This window comes from Oryzias latipes, chromosome 12 (assembly GCF_002234675.1).
Source record: "Oryzias latipes chromosome 12, ASM223467v1".
Taxonomy (NCBI): domain Eukaryota; kingdom Metazoa; phylum Chordata; class Actinopteri; order Beloniformes; family Adrianichthyidae; genus Oryzias; species Oryzias latipes.
The window spans coordinates 11,914,376-11,937,844 of record NC_019870.2 but is presented as its reverse complement, the minus strand read 5'-3'; the positions used below and the strand labels follow the sequence as shown (position 1 = coordinate 11,937,844).

The following is a 23,469-nucleotide window of genomic DNA, read 5'->3' as shown; positions in this document are numbered from 1 at the left end:
CAACATTGATGTCATGATTGCAAACCTCATGTTGCATCAGCACCCCAGTGATGGTGTTCTCTTACATAAATATTGGCATTTTGTGCATTAGGTAAAACTTGGAGGAGTTTTTATTTCTTCTCTTTTAATTTTGCCAGCAGAAGGACCGGAAGGTCACCAGGAAGGCTGTGATTTATGTTAACCAAATGGACTGACTTAACCAGATAAACACACTAAACACATCTAAAAACACAACCTGACTTTTTTTTGTACAGATTTTTTTTTTTGGCATTGCTGTTTTTAATGAATAAAATGGCAGATTTCCCTACTCTTAATTGTAGGCTACTTTTATGTATTGTAGGATACTTTTATGGCTATAAAACTAAACATGCCTTAAGTCAATCCACCTCTGCCAAATGCCTCTGTTATAAGTTAAAAAGAGGAAGTGAAGAATAAAGATTTTCTTTTCCAACCTTTTAGAAAAAATACATCCCCTGCAAATCAATGTGACTGTTTTAAATTTTGGCCACAATTTCACTTGTAGATAATGGTGAATTGTTAGGCCTTATAGAAAATCAGTACAAAAGCTTTGGATATATAACCTTGATGCTGGGGCATCATGAAATTCTAAGAAGTAAACGCTTGCAGGTTATAAAATGTCAATAGGATACTAATAGGTTGCTTAGTTCCGGGGCTGACTAACCTGACAGCTTTTCAGAGTATTTCAGAGAAGTGACGTTACAGGAGAACTTTTTCATAAACATCCTGTTATATGGGAAGTACTTACGCAGGATGCAGCCGTCTTTGTGGAGGTGCTGAATAACAGGAGGCAGGGACGCATGGTCAGGCTGTGTTTTTTTTTCTTTTTTTTTTCTCCGGATAAAAATCACACGTCCTGTCTGACATGTACATTTGCTAAGAATACATACAGATTTTTAATTTGTTGAAGGAAGAATAAAAGATTTTTTTTCTTTTTCTGTCACAGGTTTAAAATATGTTTAAAATAATGTTTCAAGTTGTAAATTAACTGCAAAGTTAAATTAATTATTACAATAAAGAGTTAGGCTTTTAATAACAAGGACATTAAATTAAATTAAATTAAAACTGTCTTTAAAAAAGATAAAAATATTTATTATTATTCCAAAGATGTATTACACAATCCAGTTTTTTTAGTGTGTGATTGACATCTTCTATCAATAACATTCCCGGCTATGAGTTTATTTTAGTCTTCCATTTGTAAGGGAAGCTGAACAAATATTCCCTGTGACATTTGAAACAATGAAAAGTGAAAAAACTTGGCACTCTATGGAGTTATGCAATCACTCATGAAAGAAAATACAGAGGCAAAACACATCAGAAATGCGTTTTTAAAGGTTTTGATATCTAACATCCTGGAAAAAGACCTGTGGGAAATAGAAGACAAAAAAAAGAAACTCCAAAGGGGTCATCTTCAAGAGTTCACTTTCAGTTTTTTCCCCCACCAAGTAGTTTAGTGAATTTTTCCCATGTCTGTAAAAATTGTTTTTGATCTGTTTCTGCAATTTTTCTGGCCCTTCTAAATTGTTCATTGTTCCTGGAAAAGCCCTTGAATAGTTGTCCTTCTTTTTTGTAGCGCAGACAAAAAGAAGTCCGTACCCTTTGAACAGTGAAAAACTGCTTTTAGTCATTACCCGTGTCCTGCTTTTAGCTGGATATTTTAAAGAAAATCTAGTATGCTGATAGATTAGAGTTATTTATTGAACTTTCAACGAGCAGAGCCAAAATGAACTGAAAGTTAACAAAATCTTATTTTGGTTTTCCATCATTGATGCTATTTCCTGCTGAGGCCACTTGTTTCCACAGCCCACATGGTTTTCATTTACCAAGTTAAAAATGTGGGTAAAAATAGTTTTTTTTTCCAATTGAACTTGGAAAAGCTCTGCTTTAGATTTGAAAGGAAGCTCTGGTTTCTTAGGATTACCATGGCTATGAAATAATAGATTATTTTTTATTATAGGATGTTTGCACATTAGAATAATAAAATGTCTGTTGAATTTAACTCCACATTATGTTACATAATCAGTAACATTTGTTACATATCAAAAAATGTCCCTTTTTTGTGAGAGAATACTGCAAATTGGTTATGAAAATTTGTTTACAAAAATGCAACATGCATATACAAACATTACAGATGCTGCACCAGTCAGCTGGTCCAAGTCCAACCAGACTTTGTGTCCTTAAATAATGGTCTTTGTTTGAACAAGCAATGAAGTGAAAACTGGTCTTCCAAACAAATTGAGTTTTAGTACTCTTCCAGATTTACCACAATTTGAACACAGATAGACTTTCCATAGAACCAAAAGGGGAAAAGGTGAAGAAAAGAAAATCAGAAATGCAATTTTAGGAAAATAAATTCTTTCAGATAATATAAATCAGGAAATATATACACAATGTCATTTGGACAGAGGTGCGGGCACTAATTGATACATAAAGTTGAGTTATTTTCTAATGCTTGAAAAATGCCTGCTATTGAAACAACAGCTGTAACATGTCTTCAAAAGTGAAGTGTGAAAACAAACCGCATAGAGGTGTAGATTTCTTAAGGCATTTCTTGTCATAATAAACATTTTTGGTCTAACATTCCCTTATGCTACATTTATAGACAAATGTTGTCAATACAATAAACACGTCACTCCAACAACTCTGCTTCTTTTCTACTGTATTTCTAGCTTCTCTTCTACTTTGCATGTTTTTGTGTCTCTGTTGTGATTTTCTTTTCATCCTGTCCCTAAAATGACAGACTGTCTAAATTATAGTATTAATTTGATCTATTTGTCAGGGTCATTGAGTTGCTGGAGCGTATCCAATAACTGTTGGGCAGAGGCGGAGTACATCCTGCAAAGTTTGCTGGTCCATAGCAGAGCCACACAAAGGCAGACAATCACACACACTCACACGACTGAGAGATAATTCAGAGTCACCAATTAATCCATGAAGCATGTTTTTGGACTATGGTTAGAAGCCGAAGTGCCTGGTAAAAAACCCACGCATGCACAGGGAAAACATGCAAACTTCACACAGGACCTAGCTGGGATTTTAACCAGAGCCATCCTGCTAACCACTTGACCAAAGTTTCTAAATACTAGTCCTCAGCATCCAACAACCTGCATGTTTTCCATGTTACCCTCCTCAAACACACCGGATTTGACTAATCATTAAGCTATGCAGGGGCCAGAGAATGATGGTCATTAGAGGCAGGCATGTTAAAGCTGAGACACACAATAAGCATCCAGGCCCTAAGGACTGGAGTTCAGAAACACTGCACAACACCACAATGCCGCCCTCTCTGATGCCCCTGATGAGATTATTAAAGGTAAAAAGGAATTCTGAAATGGTGCAGTTGACTGGAGTTTAATAAAGAGCATTCCATAAACCAGCAATAGGGAGGGCCAGAATAAAGTCAGTTTTTTTGGGTTTACCCACCTTCAAATCAACAACACCCACCTGCACAGCTGACCCTTTAACACCAGAGATGTCGCCGACGACACCTAAATAACTCATGCTCTTTGACATACCGTAACTCTTCGACCGTTTATGCAATGAACGTAAATCAACTGATTCTGATGCGAAAAATAAAATAGCTTTGCATGTTGACAATGTACTGATAACGGTACAAAGCTCCTTTTCTCTGTGACGGAATCAGCGGATTGGCGTTGATTGAATGAGCACCTCACAAAGTGTTGCTTATCAGGCTGCTTTTCTCCGCTTCAGAATCCACTGGAATAACATTAATTGCTGAAACGGTTTAATAGTTATGGAAGTCAAAAGAATGTAGACACTGGAGTTGAAGCCCCAGTGTTTAAGGGTTAATGGTGTATTCACTGCACAACCATTTTTTGTTCCCAGATTTACACAAGTTGATTTTTGGTGTAAAATTGGAGCTTTATGCAATGGAAGTCAACAGGAAATTGGTCCCTGTTGAAGCCAGCCTCCAGTGGTCATTTGAAGAACTGCACCATTTAGGACTCTCTGGTTGGTTGTATATTCTGGACTAGAATATGGGTGTTTTGTCATGATTTGAATTTGTTGTCTTGTTTTTGGTCCCTGTTTCTGTTTCCTGTTTTATTTTGAAAGTCTCCTGTCTTGTCTGTTTTCTTGAGTTTTACTTCCTTTGGTCCCCATCTGCCCTGATCGTGTTCACCTGTGTCTTGTCTGCCCTGTCTGTATATAAGTCTTGTCTCTGCCTTCCTCCTGTGCTGGTCCATTAACTCAGTCTTGGTGTTCATGTCTTGCTGTCAAGTCTCTTGTTCCTCGCCACGCCACAGTGAGTTTTCGTTTGGGTTTTGTCATCCTGCTCTGCAGCGCTTTTGTTTGTTCTTTTTGTGCATTAAAACCCACTAGCCCTGATCCTCATGCCTCCGCCTCTGCGTCTGGGTCCATCCGGCTCTCGAGCCACCCCTCACCATGACATGTTTAGCAAATACGTTGATAATGGATCAACCCAAAACTGTGGAAGCAGTATACTTCCAAACTAATTGGGCTGTTGGTCTGACTTAACATTCATTATAAAGCATGTAAAGAAACAAGGGAATGAAAAACAAGAAGACAGAGGGTTAATAAAGATATAATCAAAGTAAAGGATGGAAAGAACGTATTCATTCATCTTTTACCGTTTTAACCCTTTCAGGGTCACAGGGCTGCCGGAGCCTATCCCGGCAACTTGTGGGCAAAGGCAGGGGACACCCTGGACAGTTCGCCAGTCTGTCGCAGGGCCACAATCACACACCCATTCACTCTCACACCTAGGGACAATTTAGAGTTGCCGACTGACCTATGAAGCATGTTTTTGGACGGTGGGAGAAAGCCGGAGACCGCGGAGAAAACCCACGCATGCACGGGGAGAACATGCAAACTCCTTACAGAAAGGTCCCCCATTGATGTTCTTTTTCAGCCAGGACTTGAACCGGGGGCCTTCTTGCTGTGAGGCAAGAGCACTAACCACTGCAGCGCTAACCACTGCACCACCGTGCAGCCCTGGACAGAACTTATAATCATTAGTGTTGCACTAACGAACAAATAGTTATATGAATCTTCTAAAGACAGCTTATAAACCTTCTGGACCCTGCCAACACAGACCTTAAACTGCATAAATGAATGTTTTTTTTTTGTGATTGGAAAGAACTTATAATCACAAAAACAGATTCATTTATGCAGTTTAAGGTCTGTGTTGGCAGGGTCCAGAAGGTTTATAAGCTGTGTTTAGAAGATTCATCCAACTATTTGTTTGTTAGTGCAATACAGTAAAAGAATGTCAAGTTTTTTTGAAATTAACCAAAAATAGACCATGACATAAAAAAACAGCTTAAACTAGCCCAAATAAGTCTTCTTGTGGTTACTTTGACATCAAACTGATTTCTGTCAGCTTCCAAACAGGTCAAGCTGTCACAAATGTTAAGGCTTGTGTGGCTCTCACATGCAGTCGATCAGACTCTTTTATCTGCTGATCTGCACAGCTGTCCTGCAACCTTTAACACTGTGTCAACATCTGCACCTCAAGCCTCAGGAGTTTGGATTACCGTTTGGTCTTTGGCAGATTCTCTTCTCTTTTACTGTCTGCAGCCATGCATGCAAAGCACACAGACTTACACGTAAAACTGTATTTTTAGGACAGGCTCAAAGATTTCATGCTTCACTGACCAGTTCTATTCTGTGTGGGTGTATGTGAGTATAGTGTGGCTATTTTTTGTCTGCTTGGGGCCAGGGGGGAATGATTGGTGGAGAGATGATTGGAAAATTTTGATATTATTTAAGATATTGATTTAGCATTTTTTTTGTTTGTTACTTTTCTTTAATATGGCAGAGAGGAGTTTAAAAAAAAAATAGCATCGAACCAAAAACTTGCAGCCTTACAACGATTCAACCCAGAAATATATCTTTAAAAAGCAGCACAGGGGAACTTCAAAGTAAGTGAGCCATTGGAAGCTTTTTATATTTGCGGAGTGTGACCTCAAAACCGTTGTCAAACATCTGTTTTTCAAAAATCTGTTTTTCATAAGATTTCTTAAAAAATATGGAAATAGTTGCCACTGTTTTCGGCACTGTTTAAGAAACAGAACCATTAAACTTGACCTTTGAATCATAGGCAAATATTAAATTCATTATCAATGTGTACACTTCCTATTTTATGAACTATATACGAACTTTTATTCTGCAAAAGAAAATTTGTTTAAAATGTCGTAGTGAAGCTAAATTAGACTTCTGAAACAACCTGAATGGCATGAAATACTATTAATGCTTACAGAACATAGCGTAAGATTTTATATAATTGCTCATTTGGTAAATAATTGCTACATTTTAGGCAATTTTGGATCTGAAGTGGTTTGATGCATATTTGCATTAATAGGGATTAAGGGGTAAAGCTCAAACATCTCAGACGAGCACAGTCGCTTAGCTGCTTGGTTTGCTGCAAAACTCCTTTTCTCTGAAAGTCCCTTTGTTAGGTGTGAAAACTCACCTGAACTCTAAGGAGGTCCTACAAGTAAATCACATGCCACCTAAAATCATATTTCTAGTTTGCATGCAAGTGAACCCTGGTGCCGTTTACAACAATCTGAATGCAGAAAAATGCTCTGAGGCATCAATGCAACAGAGGCGGAAAAAAAGAGTACCGGTAAGTATTGTAAGCTTAGAGTAAACTGTGAAAAAGCTCTTAACTTCAATCTGAAGAAGGCCTAATAAAGGAAATTAGGAAAAATTCTTCTTGACAAATATGAGCAGTACAGATTCTTATTAATGTTTGTTAAAGATTTAAGAGCAAGTCTTATTATGAAACACTGCCAAGGAGAGCCCAAATGCAGGAGAAGAAGATTTGGAGCCAGAAACTACATTTATTTAAAAAAAAAAAAAAAAACAGACAAAAATTTGGACAAGAATTTGACAAAACAAAACCTGAAACAAAATTTGATATAAGGCATAAGCTGATTTTCAGACATGACATTGATTCTGACTGATGTCCTAAGTCAAATGTTGGTCTTGTTGTCATTAAGATATTATTGCACGATTGGTTAAAATATTTAAAGTGACAACATATTGATTCCAAAGATGGAAAGGATCTGTTTTGATCCACTTTTATTGTTTAGTTTGAATAAGGGATTGTTTTGATGAACAGCCGGGATAGGTGGTCACAACTTTTACAACCTTTCTTTAAAAAAAGAAGAACAATGACACGTATTACATAAGAGAGATATAACCTTTAAGTTGTCTGCTAAGAAAAACATCTTTTACATTTTGGTGCTGTTGTCTTTATCATTGTTTCCCACAGTGCTTAGAGTATTTGGCATCTAACCAGATCTGCGGTGAACTTATGTGAAGCATGAAGTGCCCTGGCTAAAATGACGCCTATTTTTGTACTCCATGTAAAACATATCTTGCAGAATATGAACCAGCATTTACTCTCAATCCTAAAGTAAACGCTACCTACAATCCATAATGCTTCCCCAGGAGTCTAACAATTTAATGCTCAACTTCACACTAAACTTATTTCAATCCAAGCACTAAACTGTGATTTTATCTTGAAGGACCTAAAGTACCATATTTTGTTCCTCGAAATTTCAACAGTTTCAGATCCTAAAATACACTCACTTACTCACACCAACATGAGCTTTACAGCTTGACAGGCTTATGTACCCATAAGCAGCAGCTTTTACCTTGTTTTGTTTTTGGAGCTATATTTAGTCCACATCTACACAACACCTACTCAATGACCTCTCACAGTGATCTGTGATTTGTGTCAGAGTGTGAGGCCTGCATCACTGTACATTTCCTACAATGACAGCTTCAAGGAGTTATGAAAGGGCACGATGGAACTGCTGCAGCCTCTCTGAAATACAGTAGTACTTCAGAGTACTAAAAAGTAGATAAAAGAAATAATTATAATACAAATATGAACGCAGACTTATGAAAAAGGTGTGAGAAATATAAGTTACAAGCTCAAGTTCTAAACAGGACAATGGAGGTTTAAAGATTTTAACTAAATGTTTTTACGCAACATTAGCATTCGACAAGGTCTTATGCTACATTCACATTTGCATGTGTTACACATTTAAGAACTTGGGATGTGCAGTTTCATGAACGCACATTCAGCCCATGTTGTTCACATCACACCAGCACCAGACAAGCAGGAAGCGAAAAGGAGCTTCTTCTTTTGTTTTTCTACTGTTCACTGGCTCATTTCCACCACCAACGGTTGGAGGAGGCTTGGTGCAAAATGTTGAAGCAGTGCAATAGCTCTTTTCCGATATATGAAAGACTTGGTGTCATATAATTCCAGTCGGGCACAAACCTCAATTATTAATTTCTCCTCCATGATTATGTTTACAACTGATGGCACTTCAGTGTTTTGAAAAGGTTGACATCCACATCACCAAATTAGAACCCCAGAAGTCCGTTCAATGAACGCCCGGTTTGCACGTAGAGACCAAGAACGGACTTCAAAACTTGCGTATTAACGAGTGAACGCAGGGGTTTAGAACTCAGAAATCCGAAACACAGGTCTTTGGGCGTTTGCAGATACTTTGTATTCACAACTTGTTGAACCTGTACACATAAAAAAGACTCAAAAACACATGTTTAAACAGATTTTTTCATAAATTAAAAAGCACAAAATATTGTTTTTGCTTATAAGAAAAAAAAATAGGAATCTGCCTTGAGTTAGTTTTTATCCAGGCTTAAATCTGTTGTCAAAATAACACCTTAAAATCATGCATAGATTACATGGTTACAAATTTTGTGAAAATGTTTCACCTTTTATTTTATTGTCTTCAAAAACTCACAAAACTCAGCAGCAGCCTGCTAGATACTTTTGATTTTAATGATAAATTAACGGATTTGTGACAGAAATTATATGTAAAAATGGTAAATCTGTGTAATTTTTGCTTCCAAAGAGTTTCATCTTTGAAAGACGAATTTCCCACAAGCTCAAAACACTTAAAGGAAGTCAGTATTGTCAGCTAAATGTCATTTCCCCTCAGATTTACTGTATTTAATTTTTGGATTAAATTCACTGAGGCTAAAGTGTCTCTGAAACATCACAGCAATTCCCAAAATCATAGTAGGACAATAAAAACAAAAACAAAAAGAAGCTGTCGACATCCTTCTTACTGAAATTTAAGTTGGGTCCCACAAAGGCAGGAACACAGACCATGTGGTATCAGCTGTTACCAGTGAGTTGCTCAGATTCAACAGTGCTCCTGTAACACAATGGGCCATTATTTAAAAAGCACACACACACATACATACAATGGATCAACTTCACGCCATCAGATTAGTGGAGACTGACCCTTTCCCCACCCTGAAGAAACTTGCCTTTGCCTCTGAACCAATCAAAATGGCAGCTTAGCTAAAAGTGTAATGGGAAACTAGAGGTATCAGCTCGACACTTCAAACTTAAGGCACAGCTGGAGGCCAACATAAACAACAGCTGTGGCCACTTACGTTCTTTATTTCCTTACATTGTTTTACGCCGTTACCAAATGCTGAGTTTTCTCGCGCAGGATACAATCACACGCCTCACAGAGCTTTTTGGGACTCACAATGTGGATTGCTACTGTGGGTTAGACATTTTGCATGTTGTTGGAGCCTCCAACTGGATCTCAACTGGACAAACCAAGGATTTACCATCTTGAAAAATTCTTGCATGAGCCTGCGGGTTCCTGTTATAGCGTGGAGGTCAGATGATGCAGTGTGGCCTCTTCTTCCTCTCTCCTCAGCTGAGCGCCGGATCCCCCTGTAGCTGCGAAGTTGGACCTGACAGAACGAAGAAGAAATCCAAGAACCTGTGAGTCACATCTCGTTCTACCTTTAGCCACTTAAGAATATTAAAGCTGTACTTGGAATCCAAACTTTGATATTTTTTCTCAATATTAGCTAACAGAGTGTTAACAGCTTCAATCATTTTAAGTCATAAACATTAGGACAACATATTAGTGTGGAAGATTTCTCCTAACCACAAAAAGGATCAAGATGTCTGCTTTGAAATATATAAATGGTAGTGTGACTTGATCGCAGGTAGGCTGTGGTTTTGATCTGTCAAAAATGTCCAGATACACATACTGAGGATGTGATACCGGTAAATGGTAAGAAAATCAGGCAATAAAGATTTTCATAATGATGTGTTAAATGGTACTGAGATGTATGGCATCATACGTGCCTCACATCCTCAATAGTGTCGAAATAGAAGGAAAGGAAGCTGTTGTTTTGTGCGATTGATGACTTTTAATTTGTCATCTGTTTAGTGTTTATTTCATTACACTGAGTGCAGTTATAGCTGGCGTTTCTGTGGGCCTGTTAGCCCCCTGCACTCTGGCTCAGACAGTGCTTTGTGCTGTTTGGTTAAACACCAGATTAAGGGATTAAAATTCCAAAGCCTTTTCTTTCAAGAGTTGGCACTTGGTTGTCTTTTCATCAACTGCAGCGAATTTAGAACTAAAACTGACATTTGAAGTGATCGCTCTATTTGACACATAAAAACATTTTCATAAAAAATAATTGGTGAAATATTGGTTATTTTATCACTTACCTGAAGGGATATGAAATAAAATTAAATTTTTGAAAAATGTTTGTTCTTGTGTTTGCACCCAGAACAGAAAGCCCTCTAACTAATGTGTGCCTGACTGAATCAGTCATGGTCTCATGTTCCTACTCTTCCCCACAGTGTTTATCAGAGGTCATGACCCAATGCATCTGACTGAGACCAGTAGGTAAACATTCTAGAAAAACTCTATCGAATCAGCCTGTGCAAGTCCTTAACACAGTTTGTCAAAAGCCCCTATCATAATAAAAATATTAGCTTGCACTTCCCGTTATTGTGCAGATGTGGGATGGATCATAGATCTGAATTATTGACTGTATTGTATCTGAAGCAGCTTGGAGCCTTTTTAGACTGCGCTCTGTGCACCTGGAAAGACTGTGTGCCTTTCCAGTTGCAATGGATTTCAGTTTCCACTGTGCCATGTGGACAACACAGATGTGAGTTTGATGAAGGCTGAAGGCAGAGAATAAGTTGTCTTTTGTTGACCTGTCATCACAGGTTAATATATATTGAGGATGACTCAAAGCTTTCATGGCATACGTTGGATTTCATGCAATGTTTAAAGCAGTTTGTGCTATCGTTCTGTTTTTTTTAACCAATTTTCTGGCATTTTCTTTATGCCAATTTGTAAATTAGAAGCTTTTTTATCCCAGAAATGAACAGCCTCTCAACACAATACCCTTCTGTTAAACTGTGAGTCTGAACTTTGGCGCTTGCTGCCAAGCAAGATGGAAATGGAATTATTTCCTCCAGATGAAGGAAGCTGATATGAAACATATTGAGGGAAAAAAGAGCTACGGGAGCTTGACGATGTACATCAGTAAAACTGTACATCAGTGAATGCAAGAAATATGTCTGAGGTGCCGAGATGTAGCCATTTTTAGCATCAAAAATGCACTTCTTGACCTTGTGTTGAACGATTGCTTTATCTATCAGATGTCAGCCTATGGATTTTTACTCCTTTTTTAGCTCCATACTTTGCACCTTTTAGTGCTTGCAAGCAGAAATGAACGAGATTATCATGAATTCCAATTCAGTGACAGTAAAAGACTGATAAATAAAAACATGCAACCCAATAACAGTATCTTTACTCTGAGCCTTAGACTGAAGTCAAATAATCTGTCTAAAACAGTAAACATTTGCTCTGTTAACCCACTTTTTCTGTTCAGCAGAATAAAATTCACCACTATGGAAAGGTGTAACATTTTTATTATGCCTCTGTAACTCTGTGCCATTTTATAAGGTATTAAAAGAAGCAAAAGGTGGACTTTATGAATGGGAGATTGGAATGAATGTGCATATGTGTGACATTTTATCTGTCTGACACTGAGGCTGAGTTTTTTTTTAAAAACAGATAAGTAAACATTTTGTGATAACATTTTAACCATCATAAACTGTGACAGTGGAGATTACTTTCACAGAATAAAAGAAATAAAATAAATAAGGAAAGGCACCAATACAAAATAAATAAATAAATACTGGCACTTCATAAAATAAGGCCCAAAAAAGTTATAATCTGCAACCATTTCACCTGTTAGCTCTCACTTAATGGAGCTGTTACTTACTTAATTTTGAGATATCAATACCAAAAGGGCAACTGAAGAACAGATGTTGTCAAAAGATGATCACAAAGTCACATCAAATCTCTTCTGATAGAGCAACACTTTATCCCTTCAGGCTTAAAATCAAAGGTAAATGGAGCCATTGCAACACTCTGTGTGACCACTAGGTGGCCTGTCAAAAACAAGAAACTCGGCTTCACACCAATGACTATTGGGTCCAACTCTTGATAAATTTGATGACCAACATAGCTGATTTTGATTTAGATTCCAAATCAAAATTGCAGTAAGATGGGGGCATTTCTGATTAGAGTGGATGTGACTGTCCAAATGGGAGCTCTAAAACTGCCTCTGTGGGCATGTTTCAACATTGTTTCTCCTGCAGTCACCCAATTTAATGAAGAAAGAGCTTTAACTGTTCAAAATATAGACAACCACAGAGTTGAAAAAAAACGGCCCTCTTACTAGCTCAACCAGCCAATAGGTCATGTGATCACAGCCTTCTTCTATTTCTCATACAATCTATTGAAGTCCAGATCGCCTCACAAATTCTAAATCGCTGAAATGTATTGCTCATAGGTCCTGCTTGTATTTATAGTCCCCAAAAAAATATTGCAGCTTGCAAGAACCCTTTGTCTTCTGGCTCATCCTTCATTGCTGTTAAGAGGCAAATGGTATGTTTGTGGCCTATGTAACACCCCACCCCAGTCACACATCTGGATTCCAAAAAAAGACAAACAAAAAAAAGCAAAGATTTTCACTATGAAAGGACAAACTAGGGAGGCAGATTCACACCTTCCTGGAAACAATGTGAATCCACAAAAAGGATCAATCTGTATGTGAAAGATGTATATTCACTGGTAGTTAATGCTAACTGACAGTGATGCAGAAGGACGGGGGGTCGGGGTATTGCCAGAAGAGGTCTGATCTGCTAAAGATCTAACGCAACTTACAGGACTGATAGTATCTACTGCTAACGTCTAGGTGCTAGATATCACAGAGCACCTTCACAGGTCTAAGCCAGTCTGCGCTGCTTTTGGAACCTGAGACAGATCCACAGCCAGTAAGGAAAGAATGTCATAAAAATAGTCAAATACTGCATCAACACTCAATGAACCAAACCTTCTATTCATGCTTTCTATTGTCTCAACTATTTATTGTGCCCGACTTCCCGAGTATTCATTCCCTCCCCCTCTATTTCTTTTTTTTTGCCAACTTTGTTTTCCCCTCTTCTATGCTTTTCACCACATCTTTATGCACATTCCTGTGTTTAGACTTCTGGATCCGGCACAGCTGTCTTCCTGGGATTGTGTGAATGATTCTTGCCTCCGCCTTTTTTCATCGCCACCCATTTTTTTGAGTCAGTCCAGGTGTTCGGAAACAAGTAGGCATGAAGCCATGATGAGTCTACACCTCATTGATTTTACTGAGCTGACATATGGGGAAGTGTCAGTTTAATTTTAGGTCAAATATCTCCACATTTGCTTAAATCATGCTCTTTTTCATTTTTTTTTTTAAAGTAAACACATATTTAGAAGCCAATGTGTTTATTGATCAGATCTATTATTCTTATCCGCTTGAAATACATGTTTAGGTCTAAGTTAGACATAAAGTAGGCCTACCTGCCAAAACAGGAAGCCTTATTTTGACTGCCTGGGGAAATGCAGGACCTTTTGTGAAAGCTGGCTGAAGTGAATGACTGCTATGCAGACGAGTGGGCTGGGATTTTGTTATGGAATGAAGTGGGTGTGAAGTGCTTGAAACTACAGCTCTGACAGCTTTCAGTAGTCCACCATAAACAAAATAAACAAAATACATTTACTAAAGTAATTAATAGTAATCAAGTGAATTAGAAAAGTGTAAATTAGAAAGGTTGTTTTCATTCTCGCAAGCGTTTTTGCTGTAATAGACAGGAATTATTCCGTTATTTTAGTTTTTGCTTTGTTGCTGTAAAAGCAACACATCCAGTGAACGTGATCCCTTTTTTATCTGAATTATCTGTGAAAAGGATCCACCCTCTCCAGACCCCCTGGACTATAAAAAGCTCGTGCAGAGCCTCTTGGGGGTTAGAGGAATGCGATTGCTAAACAAGCCCTCGGGTCCTGACCACTACCATCCTTGACACACGCTTACATGCAGCACTTGCTGTGTTCATGCCAGCACCCATGCTACCCACTATGGTTGATTTCTCGGAGAAATACCTGGAAAGGTAAGAGCGAGAGAAGGTTTTTAGACCAAAAAGAAAGAAGGTTGTGGGCGATGTTTTGAAGCTTTGGAGGAATCCTTGCTCCTCAGTTTTGGCTAACTTTGGATGTCATTTCAACACTGAGAGAGGGTTGCATGCTGAAACTATCTCCAGGACGAAGTCTTGGCTTTATACCTGAAGCTGTCCCTTTTTCTTGTTATACCCAGCCTGGATTACAGGAATAGTATTGCCCATGTGGTCTTTGTGGCTAGGAAGGTGAGTTAGCTCAACGTACAGAGCTCCTATTTTTGTCTTGATTGTCAGAGACTGTGACTGTAATGGCTTGATATTTATGGCCAAAATTTAGGGCAATTCCTTTTTTCGTTGTTCTTCTAGGAATAGGAACACTCCTGAGTGACTCTCCTGGCTTTCTAGATTTTTCTTTCACTTGGCTATCATGCAATGGAAAAGATGATCAGTTTAGTCTGTGTGGACGGCTAAGCACAAATGCCTTGGGACTTTTTTTGTGTCATTTTCACAGAGTCAAAGCTGTTTATTTAAAGAGATACAGACACAGTTATTCTAAACATGACCTTGAATACTTTTACAGACTCAAATACACAAACAGACTCACACTCTGGCACAGTTAGTTGTGTTTTGTGTCCTGTTTTCACCTCAAAACGTGATTTCCTCTCAATAGAGTTTGTAGCATGCTTGCCCAGCTTTGGTCACCATGATGGACAACAAACTCCTGTGATAAATAGATACAAGGGATGAAATGAAACAATGGAGCTACATTGCACATGAACGGTGCACTGGGATCTGCTTTATGTCTGCATGCACCCCCCACCTCCCCCATTGCAGCCTTTCCCTGAGAGTACGGCCCAGTTTTCAGAACACCAGGAATAGCCAAAGGGGTGCTATTAGTGCGGCTAATGTGAGCCAGGAGAAGAGGGAATAAAGAGTATGGGAAGCTTCAGATAATTGCAGAGCGAAAGAGCCTCTTGGTTCCTCGTTCGGGCATGTAAAGGGCTCAGTCAGGTGTGTGTTCTCTGCACCACAGACACCGACTTACCTCCTGAAGCGTGTTGAGCAGCGGAGCAGAAAGGTCTTACTTGTAGCTGCAGATCAAAGATCACCTTAATTTGATAATCGTTGACAGAGCATGTGTTGGCCTCTTAGCGGATCAAGTTAAGTACAGGTGGAAGCTGGGTGTATTAAATCAAATGGAGGCTGATACATGGATAATTGTATTAAAACAGGCAGAAAGTGGGGAGATGCAGTGAAGTGGAAGAACTTGACAAAGTTAATCAGAGTGTGAAAGGAAGAAAAGCTAAAGGACAGAGCTGCACAAAACCATTGTTGAATCAAGAACTGATGAAAAATTGTGGTCAAAAATAGCAGGTCTCCTTGGACTGACAACTGTTGCACACCTTTGTTCAACGCTTCTTTTCAAAGCTGGAAAACACCCCTAAATTCAGTTGAGCTATTCCAATGCGAGGCCAAACCAAGCAACCTCGGGCTCTGTGGATTAGACACATTTGAAAGAATTCTGGAAAACAGTAAATCTCTTTAGACATCTGAACGAGCCAGAGTGAGATCTGGAAGCAGGAAGGCAAAAATATATAAATAAAAACTTTTCTTCCTCCTAAAAGTTAAAATGACCCACTTGAGAGAAGGTAGCAACCCCGTGATTGATTTTGACATTCCAAATTCTCAACACAGTTTGCCAAACTGTAAAGGTTGTATGCTGTGAGATTTCATCAGTCAGCGTTGTACTTCTTACAGGCCTCAGTAAGCTTTTCCAAAAAAAGGAAGGGGTTAACAGTTTTCAATTAATTTTTGCTAGTAAGATACAAGTTGCTGATTTTGCAGCAATCGGATAAGTATTTACAAGGGATGCCACAATTCTCAATTCAAAAACTGTAAGTTACACCATTGAATCGAATTTGCATCCCTACAATATACATTTGCATATGTTTACGTTGAAAATGTTAAACATATTTGTTGAGCTAAATTTAATATATTTAATCATATTTTACTATATTTCACTAGGTTAGTGCAAGTCAACTGAAGGTTGTTGCTCATTAGCAAATTAAAAAAACAATTTTTCTGAATTTTTTTGTAAAAAAAAGACTGTGACCTAAAAATCAAAGGGTTTGTTTTCAAATTTTGGGGAAAATGAATTGTCGTATCCTTAGTATAGAGGACATGGGATAACCAAAAAACTGTTTTATTTGTGCGCCATCAAATCAAATTGGATATTTTAATAAGTCTTACCTTACTACTCAGCAGTCTATCTTGGATGTGTTGACCTACTGGAGGCCTCTGTACATACATTTGCTTTTAAACATGATGTCTTCCCTGCCCTGTGTCTCAAAATTAGTATGAACGATAAACTGGTATTTGCAGTTGACTCTCATGACCACACGGTGGCAGGAGAGAAACATACAGTTGTCCGTGGATGTTGTTATGACTTCCCTGTCACATCATTTCCACATGGGCTTAGCTTGTGTTAAACCTCACATAAATAAGACATCTTTTGTCGGGCCAAGCGCATACTTTCCGGTCCTTATAAAACGCGATCGTCTGTTATACTCACATGCTCCGCCTAAACACAAGCGTCTTTTAGTCATTATAATTGCCTAAAGTGGAATCTAAAATTAGAATTATCTAATAAATCCTATTTTAGTGTTTAAGATGAGAGTTTTTATGAACCTTGGGACTTGCGAGTATGTGCTATTCTCAGGATTGCTGCATTAGAGCGCCCTGTTATTATTTTGTCTGCACCAAAGGCCTCCATTCTGCTTAGTACTGAAGCATCTAGATTTGAGGCTCTTCATGCAGGGCTGCAGTTTTATTTAAATCAATGGATGAGTCATCTGACTGGGTGGAGAGGTTTTGATATTCCAAGAATAGAAGAACTCCATTCCATTACCTGGAGGTGATTTTTGCTCCTCGTATGGCTTAGTGCATCATTTTACAATAAACTCTAAATGAGTATTAACGTTGGGCTCTTCTTCTCTGGTGGCTTAAGGACATAAATTAGGAAATGCATGCAAATGACAACACTTCTGTTCCCAAAACCCCCAGCTTGTCAGAAAGGAACATTTGACTAATTCAGATTTGAAAAGAACTGGTTTCTGTTCCCGTAGTGAGTTTTGCAGATGCAGATTTAAGCTCCAACAGTTTATCTTTGGCATAACAGTTCAAATTAAGCAAGGATGAGTTGGCATGAGGTAGTCCTTGAATTGTCTTCTTTTTTTTGGCAGGTGTGCAATATTTCTGCTATTCTGCAGTTTGAGCCTCCTGTGATACACGGATGAGTGATAAGTGACTATAACTGGAAAGCTTGTTTCTTAATTTGGGTTGTACATTCTCTCCTGAGGCCCGTGGGTTTAGCAGTGGGACATGTTGTAGTGATTAGGCCCATCCAGCCCACAACGCTGCGCCGCATTATTAGCGGGCCAGTCAATCCGCAGTGGAAATCAAAAGCAGGGACTCAGGAAATGGGTGTTGAGTGAGGTCACATCCCAATGAGGCAGCACGTGCTGCAGGTCATGAAAAGTCAGGACACCTACCTAGGGATTGTGGGAATGTGCAGGATCCTGGAGGAGCCCATCATTGGTGCGTTACAATGTGTGGCTCTTAATACAGCACAGCTCAATAGAGCTCTGCACGAGACAGGTGAGGTGGTTGATTAGGGAGAATTTGAACGCTGATTCTGAAGTTGAAGCTGCAGGAGAGTGGAGGAACAAGCATGTTGCCTTTGCCCTGGGTCAGCTCCCTCTCAGCAACCTCTGTAGGCACATTGAGGACGGCGTGATGAAACCGAAGAGTGAGGACTGAGTCTCTCCCCTCCTTCTTTGCAAGATTTGTTCAGTCCCTGCCAAGGAACCTGCCAGGGACACTTCTGCAGGAAAGACTGAGAGACATTAGATTGACAAGATAGTGATAAAAGCCTGATTCGTACTTCTGGAAAACTCTAGAATGTAATCATGTTTGCATTTCCCTTTTTTGGCATTTATTGGTTTCACTCCATATGGATTTATTGTGCTGAAAAACCTCGTTGGAGATAATTTCCTGGGATTGCATCACTTCTGGAATCTGGATCCCCAGTCTTAACTTTTTTCTTTCCTGTCTTTTTTTGTTTTCTCTCTTTACCATCATTCCCAAACTTTCCCCACCCTTTGCTTACCTATCCCTTTCCCCTTCCTGCTTTTCTTTTTGTCTGCCGTTCCTTTACTCAGGGCCAAAGACATGAAGAACCGGCTGGCTTTCCTGCGAAGGAGGAATGAGTCCCCAGGAAGCACTCCTGCCAACAAGTTAGACAAATCCATGAAGTCAGTCAAGTAAGTCGCCACTTCCTGGCTGTTAGTGCAAGTGGGCGTGAGTGTGAGATGGTTTTTTGGATCCTAACCTGTGTTGGAGAACAGAAGATGTGGGCAGATGGAGCGATGGAAGTGTGTTGTGTAGCTTTTATAAAACTGATGGGTTGAGTTGGAATTCATCGCTTTAGGTGGTTCTATTTTATGGATTCCTTTATAAAAAAATAAAGTCAATATATCAAAATGATGCTTAGAATTTCAAACTACTTTTTGAAAAAGATAAAACGAATTTCTGTTCATAAATTAAATGTATATCGAAATGTGCTTGTACGATAAGCTAAAAACAATAATTTCATTATTTTTGTATTTTTTTTTGTGATTTAGAGAAATGAAAAAAAAACTACAGCATTTAAAATGAATTGACTTTTTTCACTCTTCAAAATATAATGTTAATAATATTAATAATACCAAATTGTCAATAAAACCAAAACTGAAAAAAATGACATTACAAAGTTTGATTAAAAGGTTAAAGCTGTTCATTATAGGAACAGGAGGCGCCAGACAGACACTCACTGGTGGTGGTGGGAGGTCCCAAGACCGCCCACCACATCCTGGTTGGGCATCTGAAGCTCCTCCCTCCACCGCCTTCCAATTCACATTGAGGGGCTAAATAAAAACCAATCCCCCCATCAGACAGAAGCAGAAGGACTCAGTGCTCTGCCAGTCATTCATGAGGCAGAGCTGAGTGTGTCTGGCAGTAGTGGAGGGAAACAGCAGAGAGGGATCCTCTACTTCCAGATTTCCACTCATCTGCTAGGCATAGACCAAGTCCTGCGAATGGGTCACACAATGAAAAACCTGGCTGAAATGGGCTTGTTGAAGAACCGCTCTGCTTTCATCTGCAGGCCCACCCCAGAGGAAGCACTAAAATGGGGAGACTCACTTGACAAACTGCTGGCACACAAATGTAAGTTTCTTTGATTTAATCCATCCTTTTTTTTTGATCATCTTTTAAAAAAAAAAGAAGAAAAAAATATAGAGATGGAAGGTTGGAACACAGAAGCTGTAGTAACAGGGATTGCACATGTTGTAAGTAGGCACATTTCCATAATCCTCACAAAGTCTGGAGGACAGGGTGAAGCTGTAATTGTGTGGCTTCTGAGTGTATTTTCAAATCCATCCAGATTCCAATTTTAAGAACAAAAAAAAAAAAACGGGGATACAGATCCAGCGCCACATCTGTTTCTTATTCAGCCTCCTTGACCGCTTTGCTCCCTGTTTTCTCATTTCCTTTCCTGCACCTCTTACCTCACTCCTGTTTTTTTTTTTGTATCTATATCAGAGTGAGGTAAGAGATGACGGCCACAGGGCTCTGCTGTTTCAGCGTGGGTGATTCATGGGAACGGAAAGGTGCAGACAGGAGCCTTGTGTGGGCATGGCTTCCGGCAATTCTTTACTCTGGATGCACTCTTCCTTTAATCATTGACTGGACAGAAAGTTGAAAGAGCCCAAGGTGCTAAAGTTAGTCACTAAGTCAATCCCCTCGTGAAAACAATCGCCCTTTTGTTAAGTGATAGAGCAGCCGTTACTCTGAACATTAAGGAAATTTGGAGTCACTGGGTGATGTCACAAAAGGAGTGTATTAGACTTTGATAAGCCTCGTCTTTCTTTTTTTTTTGCTTCCCACATGACTCAAAAGGCAACCACAGAGCTATTTTAAGCCAAGGAGGGCTTCAACTGTGAGGTTGCTATGGCACTTCACTCAACTCTCCCCTTTGTTTATTCTCCTCTTTCGTTTCAGATGGCCTGGCAGCCTTTAGAGCTTTCCTGCGCACAGAGTTCAGCGAGGAAAATCTGGAATTCTGGCTAGCATGTGAGGAATACAAGAAGATCAAGTCACAGTCCAAGATGGCCTCAAAAGCCAAGAAAATCTTTGCAGAATACATTGCTATCCAGTCTTGTAAAGAGGTAAGAGTGGGCGAACACAGCTCATTTTCCTTTGATGTTGGGGGAAACAAAAAAAAGAAGTAAAACCTGGTTTCCTATTTCCCTCTGCAGGTGAATCTGGACTCCTACACAAGAGATCACACTAAAGACAACCTGCAGAATGTGACGCGTTCCTGCTTTGAACTAGCGCAGAGGCGGATATACGGGCTGATGGAGAAGGACTCATACCCCCGTTTCCTGCGCTCAGAACTTTACTCGGACTTAATTAACCAAAAGAAGCCCAGTGCCACTTCCACTTCGTCTTCATCGTAAAAAGACAAGGAACACGAGGAAATAGAGTGTTGGTGAAAGCAAAACAAAGGGGCAGACTTGAAAAAAAATTCATGGAGTGGGTGGGATGTGAGCTTTTTTGCCTTTTCCTTTTTTTATCATTATTATTATTATTATTATTATTATTATTATTGTGCGTGCATGTGTGAGTGTGTAATCCTGATATGTTTTTTTGTTTTTTATTGTTGTCGTTTGTGAGGACGCAGCAAAGCTATGGAAGCTATGGCACTGCAAAGGAATGTAGTTTACACAGTTATTGAAAGGATTGATGAATGGATGGATGTTACTTCAATTACAGAAGCCCAGGAGTAAGGCCTGCAGCAGGAGCTGGACGCTTGTCTGATCACTGTTCTTTGTTTTCTTTTTTTTTATATGAGTAAGGTTAAAAAAAAAAGAAAGAAAGTTTGTTTTTAACCAGTTCTACTGCAAAAAAGGAGGGGCTGCAACAACGTGAAGACAGTCCGGTACTGTTTTGTCACTTTTTTCCTTCTTTGCTCCCTTCCTCTCCTCCGCCACCTTTCCCCCTCTCTGTGAAGCACCTCCAAAGTTGTTGGTACGACCATTTTTAGTCCGCCCTTTTGTCCCAGCTGCAAAGCTTCGATGGATGGCGAACACAAGGTTTTTTTTCGCAGATGACAGCCACCTTTGACTTTCTTTCAAATCTCTGCATCCATTGAAAGTTTGTAGGAAGCCTGGTTTCAAGTTTAGAGGCAGGGATGAGGACTCAGACTGTCTCACATTTGAAGATGCGAAAGAAAAAGAACGGCAACCTGTTTCTTGCCTGCAAAGAACAACAATGAACGGAAAAAGGATTTGTCCTTTAACATTGTAGCTCTCTCTCGACTAATGAGGAAACATTCTCAGGACACTGCTTTAACACGTTAATCATCTTTACTTTTTGTTTTCTTCGTCTTTTTTAGGGTTTCCCTTGTTCTTCAAGGGGATGCACAAGAGGTTACTAGTCATAGAACAAAGAAAATGCTTCATGTACAAAACGTTAGCCTATTTATTTAGATTAACTTGCTGGATACTTCTACAGACACCTTCACGACCTCCAAAGCACTCAGCTAACAGCTCTCACTTCCCCTCTTAACCACCAAACAGGTCCAAAGCTGTCCTGAACTTTAAGTGCAATATTTTTTTTAAACTTCATGTTTTATTCTTAAGTTGTTTTTTTTTTTTTTGGATAAATTTGAATTTATAACTTGGAAGACGGAACGGCTTGAGCTTTGTTTTACTTTTTAATTGTTAAGACAAAAATACTTTAGAGCTATAAGGCTGACTTTCAAGAAGTATCAGTAGTTTTAAGCAAGTGATTAACTGTGTTAAACCCTGGCAGCAGGCAGCTGGGGACATTATGGTTGTAAATATAATTCTTTAAGAAAATTTGTGATGCCACATCATAGAAAAAAAAAAGGTCTCAGCTGGTGACGTATGGGGCCCAGCTGTATCTATGTAAATATGAAAGATGCAAAACTTATAAGATGACACGTAAAGGAATTTAAACAATAGATGAGCAAGAGCAGACACAATCCGCTCTTTTTCCTGGTCATACACTGCTTGTAAGGGGTTTTTCTGAAATACATTCTCTCATTTTCACTGTTTACAATTCCAACTGCATCTTCTATGATAGCAAGTGAAAACCGTAGAATACATTTGGTGTCATTGCTAACAATAAATAAACCAACAGACTGATAAAAAAAACTGTGTGGTGTCTTGATTTGTCTGTGGAAAAATGTGGCTGTTCAGCAATAAAAATGCATAATTTTGTTTAAAACAACTTATAATTGGATTTTATGTGAAAAACTACATCTTTGCCTTTTCTTTGTTCCATCTAGATGTCATCACAGAGAATCCCTTAACTCTTCATTACAATAAGTTACATTTATGTTATTGGATAAAAAAAAAGAAAAATGAAGAATTGTGCCATGAAAATGTCAATGTACCCATACCAAATCTGTAAAGATTTAGGAAAAAAGTAAATCAAAAAAATTATATATTTTGAACAACTTAGTAATAATTTCTAAAGACCGGCACCTTCAGGGGAACATATTTCCAGAAGCATGGGAGTATCATGCGCATGAGTACTTTTCCTCAAGTCCTGGTTAAACAACATTTTATATTTAAAGTTAACTTTAGGTTTTAAAGGACCAAAGGCGGCATGCTTTTATGCATTTGTTGTTTTTGGGTGCCATAACAAGAAAATAAGGAAACAGAAATGGTTTGCTCAATACCCTATTTGACATTGGGAAAAAAAAAAAAAAAGTTTGAAATTAGATAAACGTTGTTTTTAGATCTAAGTTCTCATATAATCAGAACCTAAGTCTCTACATGGAAGATTTAAATGCAACTCATGGCCATATCTTAAGTTCAAGTCCCCAAAACATCAATAATTAGTTCAAAATATGTGACAAAAGTCCCATCTCTATGTTACTGTAGGTTTGTTAAGATTCAATGACTTAAAAATTCAACACACTTTAGACAGCTATGACTCTCGGTATTCTACAGTGTTAAGGTAATTTGAGACCACATGGCCCAGAGCTAAGGCTCGGTTAAAATTACATGACAATGCAG

At 38.7% G+C, this 23,469-nt stretch overlaps 1 protein-coding gene across 3 annotated transcripts in view; it reads left to right on the top strand.

The window, feature by feature from the left end:
* LOC105358401 (regulator of G-protein signaling 3-like) overlaps positions 1–22,599 on the top strand; it is a 143,095-nt gene extending 120,496 nt beyond the window's left edge. For all 3 annotated transcript variants that reach the window (XM_023960529.1, XM_023960531.1, XM_023960530.1), the window contains 5 exons: positions 9,726–9,793; positions 18,541–18,642; positions 19,524–19,585; positions 20,420–20,586; positions 20,677–22,599. In XM_023960529.1, the coding sequence (XP_023816297.1) occupies positions 9,726–9,793; positions 18,541–18,642; positions 19,524–19,585; positions 20,420–20,586; positions 20,677–20,877 (600 nt within the window). In that variant the 3' untranslated portion in view covers positions 20,878–22,599. The remainder of the gene's footprint in view (positions 1–9,725; positions 9,794–18,540; positions 18,643–19,523; positions 19,586–20,419; positions 20,587–20,676) is intronic.
* The last annotated feature ends 870 nt before the right edge of the window (positions 22,600–23,469 follow it).